The sequence below is a fragment of the Camelina sativa genome, chromosome 8 (genome assembly GCF_000633955.1).
Source record: "Camelina sativa cultivar DH55 chromosome 8, Cs, whole genome shotgun sequence".
Taxonomy (NCBI): Eukaryota; Viridiplantae; Streptophyta; class Magnoliopsida; order Brassicales; family Brassicaceae; genus Camelina; species Camelina sativa.
In genome coordinates, this window is record NC_025692.1 from 14,101,989 (window position 1) to 14,117,616 (window position 15,628).

General features: G+C 36.7%; 4 protein-coding genes and 1 pseudogene across 5 annotated transcripts; 1 reads left to right on the plus strand and 4 right to left on the minus strand.

Annotated features, from left to right (window-relative positions):
- LOC104707146 (mannose-P-dolichol utilization defect 1 protein homolog 2) lies at window positions 690–2,888 on the plus strand. The gene is made up of 8 exons (XM_010423427.2): window positions 690–1,054; window positions 1,158–1,311; window positions 1,474–1,546; window positions 1,633–1,699; window positions 1,783–1,842; window positions 2,265–2,325; window positions 2,403–2,444; window positions 2,556–2,888. The coding sequence occupies exons 1-8, from the start codon at window positions 908–910 to the stop codon at window positions 2,657–2,659; spliced, it is 708 nt and encodes a 235-aa protein (XP_010421729.1). The 5' UTR covers window positions 690–907; the 3' UTR covers window positions 2,660–2,888.
- LOC104707145 (putative F-box/LRR-repeat protein 8) lies at window positions 2,846–4,954 on the minus strand. Its single transcript, XM_010423426.2, has one exon. It carries the CDS (start codon window positions 4,740–4,742, stop codon window positions 3,192–3,194), a length of 1,551 nt encoding a protein of 516 aa, XP_010421728.1. The 5' UTR covers window positions 4,743–4,954; the 3' UTR covers window positions 2,846–3,191.
- Window positions 8,269–12,330, minus strand: LOC104722240 (U3 small nucleolar RNA-associated protein 4). 2 transcript variants are annotated; one of them, XM_019228463.1, is made up of 11 exons: window positions 12,077–12,330; window positions 11,776–11,919; window positions 11,379–11,682; window positions 11,215–11,278; window positions 11,004–11,117; window positions 10,763–10,925; window positions 10,358–10,499; window positions 9,595–10,178; window positions 9,313–9,494; window positions 8,961–9,221; window positions 8,269–8,858 (listed from the first exon to the last, which is right to left on the minus strand). In XM_019228463.1, the coding sequence occupies exons 1-11, from the start codon at window positions 12,233–12,235 to the stop codon at window positions 8,522–8,524; spliced, it is 2,454 nt and encodes an 817-aa protein (XP_019084008.1). In that variant the 5' UTR covers window positions 12,236–12,330; the 3' UTR covers window positions 8,269–8,521. The 2 variants fall into 2 exon arrangements, with proteins under 2 accessions (XP_019084008.1, XP_019084007.1); XM_019228462.1 differs by having other exon boundaries at window positions 8,269–8,855; window positions 12,077–12,235.
- LOC109125935 lies at window positions 12,812–13,497 on the minus strand (annotated as a pseudogene).
- Window positions 14,411–15,624, minus strand: LOC104709520. The gene is made up of 4 exons (XM_010426117.1): window positions 15,574–15,624; window positions 15,391–15,477; window positions 14,824–15,310; window positions 14,411–14,673 (listed from the first exon to the last, which is right to left on the minus strand). The coding sequence occupies exons 1-4, from the start codon at window positions 15,622–15,624 to the stop codon at window positions 14,411–14,413; spliced, it is 888 nt and encodes a 295-aa protein (XP_010424419.1).

Below are 15,628 nucleotides of genomic sequence, written 5' to 3' on the forward strand. Positions count from 1 at the left end.
GCACGAAATCTTCTCATCTTTGAAGATCGTCACTTTTCTGTACAAGATATTGTCAGTAAGTCTATACGAGAAGCAGGAGAATGGCAAGAGGCTTAGGCCTCTATACCTATTTTACTCCCTTATAAAATCAAATCTCCCCCTACTCCCCTAGTAGATGCATTTAAATATGTTGTTGATGCGGCATGGTGTGAGACAACAAAGCTATGCGGCCAAGGTTTGGAGCCCCTCTACTTCTCCACCTCACGATCTTTTGTCTAATCAGCTCTTGTAGCGGAAGCACAAGCAATGCGGAATGCTTTATTTGCTCTGAGCAGGAATCCGGTCTTCGATCATATCAAACACTTGGAGGTGTTCTTGGATTCTAATTAATATTATCCTAAGTTTGTTCCAAAAAAAATGGTGAAAGAAATAGCTGGATTTTGTTTATCGGGCGACGATGAGCGGATGTTGATACTAACGTGGAATTTTTTTGTGATTGGTCGATTATATTTTTATTTTATTCCTCAATATAATTGGTTTGGATCGGTTTGGATCGGTTTGGTAAGAACAAACTTGGGTAACTGGACTTTCGTTCAAAAAAAAGGATAGGGTTTAGAATGGTTTTCTAAGAATGAGAGTACAATTACAGAACTAAAATTGGTTTGAGACCGGAATTAATTAAACTGTGGTTGATCCACTGTTAAAGGTTTGGTTGGATATTGTTTTACTTATTTTCTAAGTAATTTTAAAAAAAGTTTTATAACAGGAGGAAATTAGAATACACACACACATTGTTGACGCTTTGGGAGATTTATAGATTTTGATCCGCCGCCCGATCCGCCTTATATTACCAGCGCCTATAAGCAAATCCCTTCGGGCTTCTTCTGTCTAGTAAGATCCAAGCCGCTCAAAGAGGAAGAAGAAAACAATGGATTATCTCGGAATCGACATGAGCTGCGCGATCGGATCTCTCCGTAACGGTGAGTTCCCGGAGAAAGATTGCCTTCTTCCTCTAATTTCAAAGCTTCTAGGTTACTGCCTCGTCGCTGCTTCCATCACTGTCAAGCTCCCTCAGGTATATAATTCCACAATTCAACTTCGTTTTTTCAATTTCCAAACCCTAATTTCCAAACATTGTGACTGTTTTTTTGTTTGTGCTTCTTATTTGGTTTTTTTAGATAATGAAAATCGTGCAACATAAGAGTGTGCGAGGCTTAAGTGTTGTGGCATTTGAGCTTGAGGTCGTTGGCTATACAATTTCACTTGCTTATTGTTTGCATAAAGGCCTTCCCTTTTCCGCTTTCGGCGAAATGGCTTTTCTTTTGATCCAAGGTTTAATATATGATCACACTTAATTTTTTTTTTTTAATTGGAGTGGTTACATATCGAGAACCCTAATCTTGATTATTATACTATGATTTGTCAAATAGGAAAATTTTGGTTATATATGTTCATTTGTTGTGATTTCTGATATCCTCTTATTTATCGTTGCAGCTTTGATTTTGGTTGCTTGTATCTATTACTATTCTCAACCAGTCCCTGTAACAACTTGGCTCAGGCCACTCTTGTATCCTCTCAGTTTTAACAATTTCTTACCCTTGTTTGATTTGAGACTCTTTGTATTAGTTTTTTCTTAATTCTAAGCCGATACAGATATTGTGCTGTCGCTCCAACTGTGCTTGCTGGACAGATTAATCCTACGCTCTTCGAAGCTCTTTATGTGAGGAAAAACTCCTTATTTTTATTCACTTAAGGCTTTGTGTATGTGTGGATATATATATTGAGAGTACATCTGTGTTGTAGGCTTCACAGCATGCAATATTTCTCTTCGCAAGACTCCCTCAGATATGGAAGAACTTCAAAGTGAGTCTATACTTAAATACTCTTTTTTTCTTTGTGAATCTTCTTGTTCAACTAAGTATGAACGGTGTTTTAAGCTTCAGTCATGTTTCAATGGGTGCACTTATCTTACATTTACGCCTTTATGTTCCATTGATCGATTTATAAGTAACTGTCATAGTATAGTTTACCTTACAATCCTTCCCTGGATGAGTTCCCCTTCTCCAAATCAAGTGATATTTTTTTGTTTGGGTCTTGAATTGGGAAGAGTAAAGATGCATTTACACATTTTGTTTCAAACTTTGGATACATGTATGCTTGTTTTAATAAATAAGTATTTCTATAGATTCTACAAAAGTATACTTTCAAAACTATATCTATATGCATACATTTTGTGTAAAGTCCTCCGGACACTGTGTTTGATTCACATTACTCTCTCTCTACAGAACAAAAGCACTGGAGAACTTAGTTTCTTAACTTTCTTCATGAACTTTGCCGGGTCCATAGGTAAAAGGGCTTCTTCTAGCTTCCATTGGATATGTAATAGTTTCTTGTCTCGTAATACTTGTTTGCTTTGCTCGCAGTGAGAGTTTTCACTTGCCTCCAGGAAAAGGCTCCACTTAGCAGTATCCTTCTCAGCTAACATTTTATTTTTCTTATGCATGCTGTAATCATACAAACACGATTTCTCATATATGCTTTTTAGAATTCTGTCGTTTTCCTCAACCTTTCCATAGTTCTTACGGGTTTTGCTCTAGGAGTCATCACCAACGGAAGCATCCTGACTCAGATCCTCTTGTATTCAAAGCCTGCAGCAGCAAAGGAGAAGAAAGCCAATTGATAGTAGAAAGATGTCCTAAATCATACTGGCGTTGAGGCTCCAAAAAGAGATTAGTCAATGTTGCAATTACGGTCTTGTTTTCTTTTAATATCCCTGTGCAAAGGATGTTCAGACTTGCATGATGTTATAGGTTGACTTGATCGAAATAGCAAAGTGGCTATTTTAGGTCTGATAGATTCTTCTCTTTTTTTTTTGTGATGGTAATAGCTAAAATCTGAAATTACACGAAGTTGCATTGATGTCGCTGATCTGATGACCATCTGTTTTTGTGTGATAGACTTATGTTTGTGTTTCAAACCATCTGGGTCATTAAGATATGAATCAGATTAATTCTGGCGACATGATGTGAAGAAACTTTCTTTGACAATGAACTTGAACATTCTAATTTCTAAACAATTGCTGAATCAATATGACAACAAGACACAGCTGCTACAGAAAACGAAAAACACCTTTCAAAATAAATTAAAAAGAAAGGTCAAACTCCCGTTTGTTAATACTGTCTCAACGTATTTCCACATCCTTTGCATAATCACTAGTCATGCTGGGAGCTGCTACGACTTCCCAACCTTGTCAGTGCGCAAGCAACTAAGTTTCTCCGGCTCAAAAACCCAAGTCTTGACTTAAGCGAGGTTGACCGGCTGGTGCTACCAGATGCAATGCCCAGGGTTGGTATTTGGAATCTGAATGGAGGTGAGTCAACTGCATCCACTTGTGCTCCACCTTCACTGGCACTAGCCTCGGCAATTGGTGTCTCTGGAATATCCAAATTGACAACAAGCAACGCCCTTCTTGTCCTTAAGCGATCAGCTCCTTCATTGGTCACTCCTCTACACTTCTTAACCTTCACTTTAACCAGATTTGGGCATCCGGTCCCAAATGCTTGGATCCCATCATCAGTAATGGGGCAGTTTTTAACGCAAAGCTTCTTCAGTGCCAAACATTTTTCAGCAATACAACGTAGCTCGGTGTCACCTACAGTGTCACTTCCACACAATGCCAATCGCTCCAAGTTAAGACAATTTGAGGCAAGGGCTTCCAAACTTAAGTTTGTAGGGTTCACACCAATCAAAACCAACTCCTGCAAATTCCAGCAGGAATTAGCAACTACTATAAGCCCGTCATCACCGATTCGATTCGTCTTCCATCCATCAATGTGAAGCTTTCTTAGAAGTTTACACCCTTCAGCCACCAAAGCCAGACCAATATTTGTACAATCAGGAGTTTTGACAAGGTGCAAAATCTCAACACCCGAACATTTCGATATTGCGGTTAGACCCAAATCACTCATCTGGATCCTCTCTAGATGTATCTCAACAATGACATTAACCTGATTACCTACCTCCTCAAAAACCCGATCCCAGTCCCCTGAACACCTGGAAATTTTCAAAGTCCGAAGACCTTTAGCTCCGCTTAACAATGGAGCAAAGCACTGACCATTATGCAGCTCTTTTAAACAAATCATCTTCAACGAACCCGCAGCTGCTCCCGGTCCAGGGCCTATAAGCTCAGCAGCAGCGTTAATTCCACGCAACCGTTTCACCGACAGTTCCTCTAGACCTAAAGAATTATTCAACAAAGCATTCATCCCTTTAACCCCAAACCCACAAGATCCAAATGATACCTTCTTCAAACCTCTACAATTCTTGGAGAAAGCAACCATTCCTAAATCCGAGATCTCGCGGCAAGCGCGTAGCTTCAACTGGGTCAGATTCCGACATCTAACCGAAATCATAACGAATGCGTCGTCGGAGATACCAAGAGATCTACGGTCACTTCTAAGAACCAACTTAGTAACAGAATCAAACCTAGAAAAAAGGGAAGGAACAGCTGAGATGAGATCTGATTGTGCTTTGAGAGAGAGACGATGACGACACTGTCCTTCGATCTTTAACCAACGACGACACACAAGTGAACAACGTTTCCGGTCGGCACCGCAAGTTAGCGATTGGAAAATCAACGATACACACTCGTCTGGTAAGTTACAAGTGTAATCGTACGGCTCATCTTCTTCGGCTTCGTCGGGTAGTACCGGAGAAGTGAATTTACCTTTAGATCGTCGGAATCTGGAAGCTGATTGACCCATTCGACGCCGATGCGGTTCACAATGTTCCCGCCTACCTCCAGTTTTGGATAAATATGGCCAACAACTTTTTTTTTTTTTTTTTCTCTTTCAAGCTTTCCATATATTAGTATTTTACTTTCAAGCCCAGCAGAAACCCTCACATGTTTTGTTCGATTCGGTTAACAGTTTGGTTTGGTGAATTGAAACCCTTTTCCATTCTAACATGGTGAAATGTGAAAGAGGAATAGGCGTAAGAATAAAATATCAATATCAAATTTGGAAGTCATCATTTATCATTTTAGCCGAAACAAATGTAATACTGTTTCACAAAGAGTGAGTGTTATTTAAAAAAAGAAAAATGTTTTACAAAGAATGTCTTTTTATACTGTATTTCCTATGTATTTTTTATGCTAAATTTTTTAATTTACCCTTAAACCCCAAAATTAATTTTATTAGATTTAAATAATTAACTGATTATTAAATAGAGACAAACATGTATAATTTAAGTTTTTTTAGTTTGTGTGAAATACGTTAAAATGATACTTTTTGTGAAACAGAGCGAATATTACATTTGTTTTGGTTAAAATGCATAAATGATGTATGGACTTTCAAATTTGTGACTTTAGTTTCAAACTTTGAAAATGTCGATTAAATTATTAAGTTTTTCTTTGTCATAAATAAACAACAATTGTTTTTGTTAATTTGACTATTTAAAGCATTAAGGGCAATTAACATCGTAAATATGTTCTGTATGTCTATTTAACCACATGTATCAAACGGCTAAATCAACAAAAATTTGTCATTTATCTACAAAGTGAACAAGAACTTGATGGTTTAATCAATAATTTTAAACCAAGAGATAAAATAATTCCAAATTTAAAAGTTAACGCTTTTTGACATTTTTCTCAAATGAAATAAGATAACACGTGAAAATAAAATCAAAATCAATTATTTTGATATTTTTCTCAGTTCTTTCAAATATTTTGGTTTTTTATTCCTATTTTAAATAAGGTTGATTGTAAATTTAATTTTTTTCTTTCAAAACTTTTTAACCAATTGATTATATTATTTTTATTTGACTTAAAGCGATTTTTTACTATGCAAATATTGAAATTATGTGTTCACTGTCTTTTGGATGATAACTACATTGTTCAAGAAAGCGGTCTAGGCGGCCGTCTAGGCGCCGTCTAGGCGCCGTCTAGGCGCTAGGCGCTCTGCAGACGCCTAGACGCCTAGACGACCGCTTAGATCACCTCCAATCACATAATATTATTTTAGTATATATATATTTTATTTTTAACTGCATATATTTAAAATTTTAAGTATTATATTCATATACATATTTATAAATGTTCATATATTATTAATCTAAATTAAATAAATGTATTTGTTCTAAGTTTGGTTTATGATTTATTATTATTTATTTCTTCTAACATATTTTTTTGCATAATTTTATATATAATATCATATATATAATGTTTCATATTATAAACGTCTAAACCGCCTAAAAACGCTTAAACCCCGACTAGGCGTTCTAGGCGCTAGGCGCTAAGTTACCGCCCAGATACCGCCTAGCGCTTTCTTGAACACTGGATAACTATTTCCTGAAAATTGAAAGAAATAACAATATAAATTAGATAAAATTAATAATCTTAAGAAATTTTAAAAAAATTACAATTACTTGATCAAGAATAATTTGTGCATGTTTGATCAAAAATTAATATATGCATATTCTTGATCAAAAATAATTTGTTTCAACAGTTCTAAGGGTTTTTCTAAGGGTTTTCACCTTAGTTACTATTTAATTAATAAAATTTTATACACATGTAAATAAAAATTTGTAACTATATATTTTTTAATAGTTTTTTAATTTTGTTGAGGAAACAAATATTTTTATATAATAGGAGATGTACATCTATGAAGCGTGTGAGTATGTGTTTCATTTCATCACATGTAGCTAGCTACATCTATACACGCGCATCAAATAAATGTTTGGATACAAACTCTAGAATCGTAATTTAAAAAAAAAAAGTTTTCCATCGTGTAGATAAATAAATTATGAATCTGCTACTACTTAGTGAAATCGAACTTTAGTTAGATCGGTCGCAAATGTGGTATTGTTTCCACTTAACTAAAAACACTTCCTGACCAGATGAGTATTTTCTTAACATGAAACAATATTGCATGTTCTTCTAGATGGAAGAAAGAGACACAATCTTCTTTATTGAAAAAAAGTTAGTTTTGTAATTTTGTATAACCACAATTGCACAATGCCTTGTCATCTAGTTAAAGTTGGAAATTCAGTTGCAAATACTTTAAGAGAATATATCTATTCTCTCTTAAAATAAAACCAAAACCAATGGATGAACCTTTCATTTCTATATTTTATATAAGGTCATGTTCGTTTCCCTGTCGCTGGCGACAGAAACCAGCGATAACGACCAAATATTGTTTGTTTGCTTGTCGTTGGTTTAATGACCAGTCGCAGCGACAAGATTCAGCGACCAGCAACTCAATTGTCGATCGCTGCTTTTTTTAGAGATTGATTTTAAAAACATGACGATTGAAACCAATAATTACTAAAATGTTCCCGTCTTTTTTAAAAAATAACAAAAAAAACCCTAATATCGATCTATCTTCTCATCTCCATCGATCTCTCTTCCCATCGATCCATAGAATTTCAAACCTCCATCTCATCTTCATCTATCCATATACGCATCGATCCATAGAACTTCTCTCATCTTTATCGATCCGTAGAACTTCAACCTCCATCTCCATCGATCCTTCAAGCAAAATGGAGAATCTTAGATTGTAGGCATCCTAAGTATGGTTTGACTAAGTGGATCAAGATTGTGACAGCAACCATGACAATGATTTTATACGTTGGCAAAGATTAAAAAAATATCATATTCATGGCAATGAAGATGGTGATGATGATGATGAAGATGATGATGATGATGATCATGGTGGATACACTCCATATGAACATATTGGAGACAGAGCAATGGAAGGGTTACGTGATACTATCATCGGTCAGATTGGTAGAGGACATCAATTGCTTTACTAAAAAGTTTTAGTGTGAAACTTTAATTTTTTATGAGAATAATACTTATGTAATTAATGGTATTAGAATTGATTAATTACAACTTATTTCCTTAATTTATTTTTTTAGTTAATTTAAATCTACACAATTTAAAATTTTCATCAATACACATATTTATTATACATTTAAAAGGTAAAAACTTAAAAAAAATCAGTCTCTAGTGACAGTCAAACGAACGATATAACGACAGTCGCTAATTTAGTAACAGTATCCAGCAACAATAAAACGAACAATATAACGATAGTTTTTAGCAACAACCGCTGATTTAATGACAGGATCCAGAAGCAGGAAACCAAACAACAAACAATATCGCTGGTCACTGGAACCAGCGACACACAAACGAACAAGACCATAACATCCATAGAATTGATTATTTAGGAGGAGAATACAATTTTTTATGGACAACGTTAAACAGTGTTTGATCGATTTTGCAATGTAAAAAACTAAGAACCAAACTGGGTGTCAAAAGAAAGCAACTAATGTTGAAACAAAATTCATTTTCTTAGGCGACATTACACAACATAATGGATTCATCAATAGTTAAAAAGACAAAAGGGAAAAAAGAAAGAAAGTAGAACAGTTTGTTTCTTCACTCTCCACATCTCTATCGGCCTTTCTACTTAGTGTACCCTCAAACCAGACAAACAAAGAATTGGTCATTGGTCATCTTCTTCAGACAAACAAATCCCTTAGTCTTCTAAGTTCCAAAAATATGTCTGTCCACTGGTTGAGTATCTAAACTCTTGACGACATCCATCCACGGTTTCTCTATCACCAGGATCGAATTTTTAGAAAGGTGACCCACGAATAAAACTGGATGCTTTGAGGGTAATATTTCAAAGTTCTTCTTCTCGTTACTCTTACCCTCCAACTGATACTCTTCTAGCCTACGTTTTCGGTTTGTACCCTTCCCCTTTTTCAAGCCCATGTTGACAAGTTTACCTTCTAGCGTTTTAGACAGATTGCCATTTGGTAACCCATTCTCTTCATCTTCTTCCACAGGCTTTCCAAAGTCGATCAAACACTTCGCCCTGCTATGCAAATAAAAATATGAAGTTTTACGATTATAGATGTTTCTGTGTGTTTTATATAAGTGTAGATTGCAGTTTGACTAGGCTATATAGTGCAACCAGTACCTGGAACTGTAAACTATCACAGACGACGAATTTGGCGACGGGGAGAATGAGAGTCCAATTACCTCGCCAGGAAATTCTTGATACCTCTTTGGCAGAACATATGTGTTTAGCATCGACCACTTGCCTAGCTGTCTAGCCTCAACATCAAAAGCAAAGACCTGATTCGAGGAGGTTGAGATCACAAGCACATTGTTATTCCAAGGATGAAAACCAGCAGCTGCAACAGATGCACCATCAAGCCTTGATATGAACCAGTGCTGCCTGTCAATCAAAGCCAACATCAGAATAAAAACGTCAATACAAAAGTACAATCAGCTGGAGTTAAGCAAGCAACGCTTCGCCAAGTTCCCACCTTTGTGTTTCCAGGTTGAATACATAGATGTCCCCAAAGCAATTGATAGCAGCTAGCCACTGACCATCTGAGCTGGTATATAATTTTGTCATCGGAGGCTCCTTTGGTGGAGCTTCGTCATCATGCTCCTCTCGAGAAGGTGTAAATGTATATACTAGCTCCAAACTACTAATGTCAATAGTCTGCCAAGAAAATCATGATACAGAAGTTAGGGTAAATTCAAACAATACACACAATTCAAACATGAGAACTACTGATTAAAAGCACAAATCCAGCACATACATATATCCTTCTATCATGCCCTGCTATTATTAGGTGAGAGCAGTCTGAACTGAAAACCATGGAATGCGCAAATGGAAGTTCAGGAAGTCGCCTTCTACTGACACTCCATGGACTCTTTACAAATTCATTTTTCTTCAACTCAAACAGACTGGGGCCGATTTGGTCAGAGTAAGCAAAAAGTGATCCAGTGTTAGAAATTGCACTGCATATGATCTTCCTGGAGTCTCTACTTTTAACACGAACCAATGACTTTGTTGAGGCACGTCCACTAGAATCACTGCTTACGTTAAGTCGAAGAATATCTAAAGTACTAATACCCTGAGCCAGGAGAAGAGAAGTCTTATCGAACACCGAATTATGTACCATTTGCATGGGTACTCTCTGAGGCGCAGGGCATATATCATGTGGAGAGAACTTGGTAAATTCCTGAATTGAATATGCAAAAAGTTTTGCATCATCACCAGCAGAAATAAGCATCGGGACACCCAAATGAGCCCATTTATGATACGTAAAGTCAACTGGCTTTCCCTTTTTGCGATGTTTACGACTTGCTTTATCTGGCAATATATCATCCGAAAAAGGATCTGCAAAATAATGGGACTTAATAGTGATTCAATAACTAAAGACCCACCAGCTTTAAGATATATAGGGGTGGGTGTGTCTATTGGCTAAAGTATGCATCCGAAAAGAAATTTGATTGCAGAGCATATATAACAGGACATCCTAATTTTTTTGAATAATATGATCTCAATGTGACTCTTACCTTCTCGACTAATTGGTACTGCAACTGTAAGAGCTCTGATGTCATGTGTATGAGCCTTTACATAACCAATATAATCCCATTTCTGAGAAGGCTTCAATTCTTGAGAACTGCTAGTACTACCGGAGAGCTTATAAAGAATAACCTACAGATAAGAGATCAGAGAAGTAGAATGTTGAAAACCATTGCAATAAAAAAACATAACAAACATTTGAGAAAAGCACTCTTCTAATACATATATCAAATTTCTACAATTGGTCAAAGTATTTGTTCCTAGTAAAAGAAATAATTCCAATCAACAAAAAAATAAATTTAACCTTGATAATCTGATACATAATCAACTATATTCTAAAATCATCGGTCAAATCTATTCTATAACAATTACTGCATTCTAGCAATTTCATTTACCTGTCCATCCGCACCAGCAGAAAAGACTCGATTATGGCTGGGGGCTGCTGCAAGGGTATTGACATCACCTTTGTGATTAGAGTGTGATTCCAAAAGGGTTCCAAACTGACTATCCCAAAATTGTACAGTTCCGGTACTGTCTCCACTCACAAGAACTGAACACCTAGAGTAAGAATATATATCCTCAGTACAAGAAATATAAAAGCAAACAATGTTAAAATTCAAACATCATCATCTGTACCTCAAAGAAAGTAGTGACCAAACACAGATCTCAGAACTACTTCCCAGTCCTCCAAGACCAACTGTAATTCTGTATACCTCTTGACACGAGTTTGCGTCCCAGCATCTTATCAGCCTACAAATGATTGTTGCCACAGAAGAAGGTTACTCAGAATAACTTATTCTACCTATCCATATAAACATAGATCTTTAATGAAATCTATAAAACTCACCCATCACTGCTACCGGAAAATATCCTCTTTGCATCTGGACTCCATGTTACACTTAAAGCACGTCCTGCAAAGATGCATTTCCACAAAGCTAAGTAAACAAAAAAGATAGAGAATGGAAATTATTATTATTATTAATAATCAAAGGGGTGGTGAAGATGTCTCACCACTAACCCTAGGCAATGATCTATAGTAAGTTAACTTGTCTAAGTCAGAGATACGGTACAGTCTCACACAGCCATCATCACAAGCAGCAGCAAGAAGCCTATCTGATAGGAGCTCATGAAACTCATCAGAGTCAGAATCATCATCTTCTTCACTTCCAGCACTCTCTTCCTCATCATTCGATTTCTCACTCGAGTATCCATTCTCAATCTCTTTAGCTTTACCTTCTTCTACATCAACTGAGGGTACATTAATCGGAGCCAACGCCATTTGCCAGATTGAGACTCCAATTGACTCTAGCACAATCTGCATTTAAACACCAAAAAAAAAAACTAAATACGACACAAAAATGTAAATAAGAGAATCTTAAGTATGAGAGAGTTGGGGAGATGTTAAAACCTTCTGCTTCAAATCGAAAAGATCCCATTCAGAAATGGAGCCATCGATGCTTGAAGAAAACAAACGACCAGAAGGCAGCCGATTAGAACCAGCACGGCACCACGCAAGAGATGAGATTCTCGAATTTGGATCGCCATGGATAGTCTAACCCCGGAAAATTAATAAAAATAAAAAACCAAAAAACAAACACAAATCAACTCGACATACTTCACGAATCCAATTCGATTTTGCTAAAAGAATAGCTTAAATCGGAAGAGAAGAAACTAGGGTTTTTCCAAAGAGGAACCCGTAGAGTACGTACGAGTTGACAGTGCCATCCAACGGCGCCGGGGGAGACGAGCCAGATTTCAAGAGAACCGTCCTCGCGAGCCGCGGCGACTTGAGAGTCGTCGGCGCTGTTAACTAGGGCTACCACCGGAGATGGTTTCCAGTCAACGGAGCTGCAACGGTACTCAAGCATGACGGTTGAAGGGGAAGTGAACACTCTCTCTGAGACGGAGATGAGAGATGAAGAAGAAGAAGAAGAAGAAGAGGAGGAGGCGAAGAAGAAAGAAGCATTAGGTTTTTGAGTGTGTAAGGACCTTATGGGGGCGGCAATTAAAAACGGATCCGGGTCCCCCGCACTTGATCCGACCCGACCGTAACCCTTCCTTTTTTTTTCCTATAAATGGTCTGAATTTAGGATCCGAATGGTGACTGCAGTTTTGGTTTTAGAATGTGGTATGGTTCAACTGCGGTATGTACAATTTGCAGGACAAGTGCGGTTTATACAAAATAAGCAGTACAGAATGATATTTGATTGGTGAAAAAACTATTTGCGGTTCAGTATTAATTGTGTGAATGGTAAAAGAAGGAAAAGCCGTGCGGATTACATATATTATAAATAAATTTATTAATAATTAGTATGTTTGAATTAATAATAAAAATAATTGTATTTATAAATCTTAAATATTATAGTTGATCAAAAAGTACTTTTTTGTGTGTGACATATTGATAAAATGTTCAACTATAAAAAGATACAATTTTTTTGAAAAAATTATCGATTATTTTGATTTTCCCATAATATATTTGCAATAGTATCTCTTATTTGCGTCATAGCTTCTCCATCTGCTATCTCTGTTGCATCCATGTCACCTATATCATGCTCAAAATTTTGGTTGTTGTTCGTCTCAGTCAGTACATCTACGAAATCTGCATCCGAGAAATTTGAAATCCTGATGAAATTATGTAGTCCTACTGTAGCCATTACCACTCTTTTCTGAATTTGAACATTATATCTTGGAAAATCAGAAAGTATCCTCCACTTCTTCTTCCAAACTCCAAACGTTCTTTCAATAACAGAACGTAAAGATGCATGACATTGGTTGAACAATTCATGTTTATTCCTTGGAGGAGGACCAGAATGAAACTGGGACATATGATATCTCACAACTCGATTTCGTGATGATCTATAAGGAGCAAGAATCCTTGTTTGTTTGAATAACCAGAATCAACGAGATAATACTTATTTGATGGAGGCAAAGGAAACTCTGTATCACTTTGTTGTGCCATTTGCAGAACAGCTGTATCGTGGCATGATCCTGGTGCTCCATTCCAGATATATGTGAATAACATATTCAAATCACATATTGCCATGATGTTCAATGATGCATTATCGTGCCGATTCCAATACATTCCTTGTAACTCAGGCTTTACTTTGACGCACACATGAGTCCCATCCATAGCTCCAACGAATCCACTAAAATATGGCCAATATCTTCGGTCTACTTGAAGTCTTTCAGGAATGCGATACAACTCTTGTCTTGTTGGAGTTCTAATATAATCACATGCTAATAACTCTGTTGCCTTAAGAACTTCCCTAAATTTTCTTTGCACAGTCTCTTGATTTCGGCCAAATCTTAAACCAACATCCCTTTGAACTTCATTGTGCCCACATATCCGTAGAAACATAGCCACACTCTCTTCAAACCCTACATTAAATGTTGGTTGTAGACCATAGTTTGTTTGCAACATATTACACAATGCCGTGAAACATGGAAGTGACATTCGTAATAGTTGAAGACAAGCAGCATCAACTTGTTATAGTCGACGCCAAATATTCTTCCATCCCATACCTCCATCAGTTTGTGCTGGTACCCTTTGAAAATATCGATCATAATAAGTCAAAGCTGGTTGAATTACTAATTCTTCATTTTCCAAATTCCACAGTTCAATTCTCTCTTCAAAATTGAGATTGTTGAGGCCTTGTGATCGCAGTTGACATATACGAAATGCCTGAAATTCATTACAAACGACATGTCATTATACATATATTATTTTAAAAGAACAAATTACATTAAATTTAAAATAAAATTTTAACATAAATGAGCCAAAAAAACAAATTGATAAAACGAAATTACAACAAATTAATCTTCATCTCCGACATCGCTTTGATTATTTTCATTTGGTCCTTGAGAGGTTCCCCAAATATTGAAAAGACCTCCTGGTCTAGGTGTTTGTAGTATTTGTCCACTTTCAAAATAGTTTGTGAAACCGAGACCAGATGATGATGTTTGTTGAATGATAGGTGAAGTTTCTTGTTGAGTATTCCTCGTATTTTCAACTTGGTCACCAAGTGAAAATCCGTACTAAACATTTACCGGAATCGTTCCTGATGATCTGCCTGTGGAGCATTTGGTGGTGTTCCCCATTGTTGATAACGAGGTCCCCAAAAACCAGGTGAATTTTGCGCTCCTAAATTATTACCCACAGAAGATGGACTGTTGGATGATAGACCTCCTGAATGGGGACTCCCAAATGAATGGCCTGCACCTAACTGTTTTGGCACATCTTGGTTATTCCGCGAAACACCAGTCATCGTTTCCAACAATTGTAGCTTATCCTCGTCGGTGCTTGAGGGTATGTCAATGAAATACTTACGCCAAAATACTAGCTCCTTAAGTGCATTAATGCAGGCCCAATAAAATCTAGTATGTTTGGGAAGGTCAAGATCATTAAATATCGCTTCTGCCTTTTTAAATTCATCATAATCATCTTGGTCAAAACCACCAGGGCGTAGTTGTTGAAAGCTTTGTCGTTGGAATTCTCTATAGCCAGCAATGGTGTCTTGTATTGTTGTCTCAAAAGATTGTCTCCTACGAGTTCCTCGTGAACCACTGCCAGTAGAAACTCGTGAGCTTCCTCCAGATCTTTGTGAATTACTCCCACGTCTGGCGGTTGACTGCAAATTTAGCCTCCCACGTTGTTGGCCTCTACGAGCAGAATTTTGGTTCGTGTCATCGTCATCAATGGTAACATGATACCCTTCTTCTTCTTCGTCTTGCGTCACAGGAATTTGAGGTGGAATGTCACCACTATCGCTGTCTGAATCATCATGATCCTCTTCATCATTTGCATGCTCGTTCATCAACTGTTCTCTTCTTTGTCGAGCGGAGTGTTGAGATTGTGATTGAACATCATGTAATATGAAACATCGTTGCATCACATCCCAAAATTGAGGTGGCTTTCGGTTCAAGCTTATTGTTACTTTGCATCCCTATAAATTTAAATTATTTAGATTCGTGATACCAAAATTTAAAACATATCTTGATGAGTAAAAGAATTATTTATACTTACAAACTCTTGATCCTTCCACCATGAGTCAGATGCATATATCATGGATGTATCATGATCAACCGTGATTCCGGTTTTATGCGTAAGAACCTTCCACCTCTTGTAACTTTTTTTGAATTCATCAAGTTTGTTTTTGAAGAATCCATAAGTTATATTCATGTTGAATGCTTGGTTAAATTTTTCTACCATATACTCTCTACCGATAGCAGTAGGATTCTTAAGAGTATAATTATTCATCGCA

Coding starts and splice junctions, on each gene's coding strand:
- LOC104722240 (XM_019228463.1), bottom strand. CDS start 12,235: ATGCTTGAGTACCGTTGCAGCTCCGTTGACTGGAAACCATCTCCGGTG. Junction 10,500..10,762: donor CTGCTGGTGCGGATGGACAG/GTAAATGAAATT, acceptor TCTTATCTGTAG/GTTATTCTTTATAAGCTCTC. Junction 10,179..10,357: donor AGTACCAATTAGTCGAGAAG/GTAAGAGTCACA, acceptor ATTATTTTGCAG/ATCCTTTTTCGGATGATATA.
- LOC104707145 (XM_010423426.2), bottom strand. CDS start 4,742: ATGGGTCAATCAGCTTCCAGATTCCGACGATCTAAAGGTAAATTCACT.
- LOC104707146 (XM_010423427.2), top strand. CDS start 908: ATGGATTATCTCGGAATCGACATGAGCTGCGCGATCGGATCTCTCCGT. Junction 1,055..1,157: donor TCACTGTCAAGCTCCCTCAG/GTATATAATTCC, acceptor TGGTTTTTTTAG/ATAATGAAAATCGTGCAACA. Junction 2,445..2,555: donor GGAAAAGGCTCCACTTAGCA/GTATCCTTCTCA, acceptor ACCTTTCCATAG/TTCTTACGGGTTTTGCTCTA.
- LOC104709520 (XM_010426117.1), bottom strand. CDS start 15,624: ATGAATAATTATACTCTTAAGAATCCTACTGCTATCGGTAGAGAGTAT. Junction 15,311..15,390: donor GGTGGAAGGATCAAGAGTTT/GTAAGTATAAAT, acceptor TTAAATTTATAG/GGATGCAAAGTAACAATAAG. Junction 14,674..14,823: donor CTTTCAACAACTACGCCCTG/GTGGTTTTGACC, acceptor TCATTGACATAC/CCTCAAGCACCGACGAGGAT.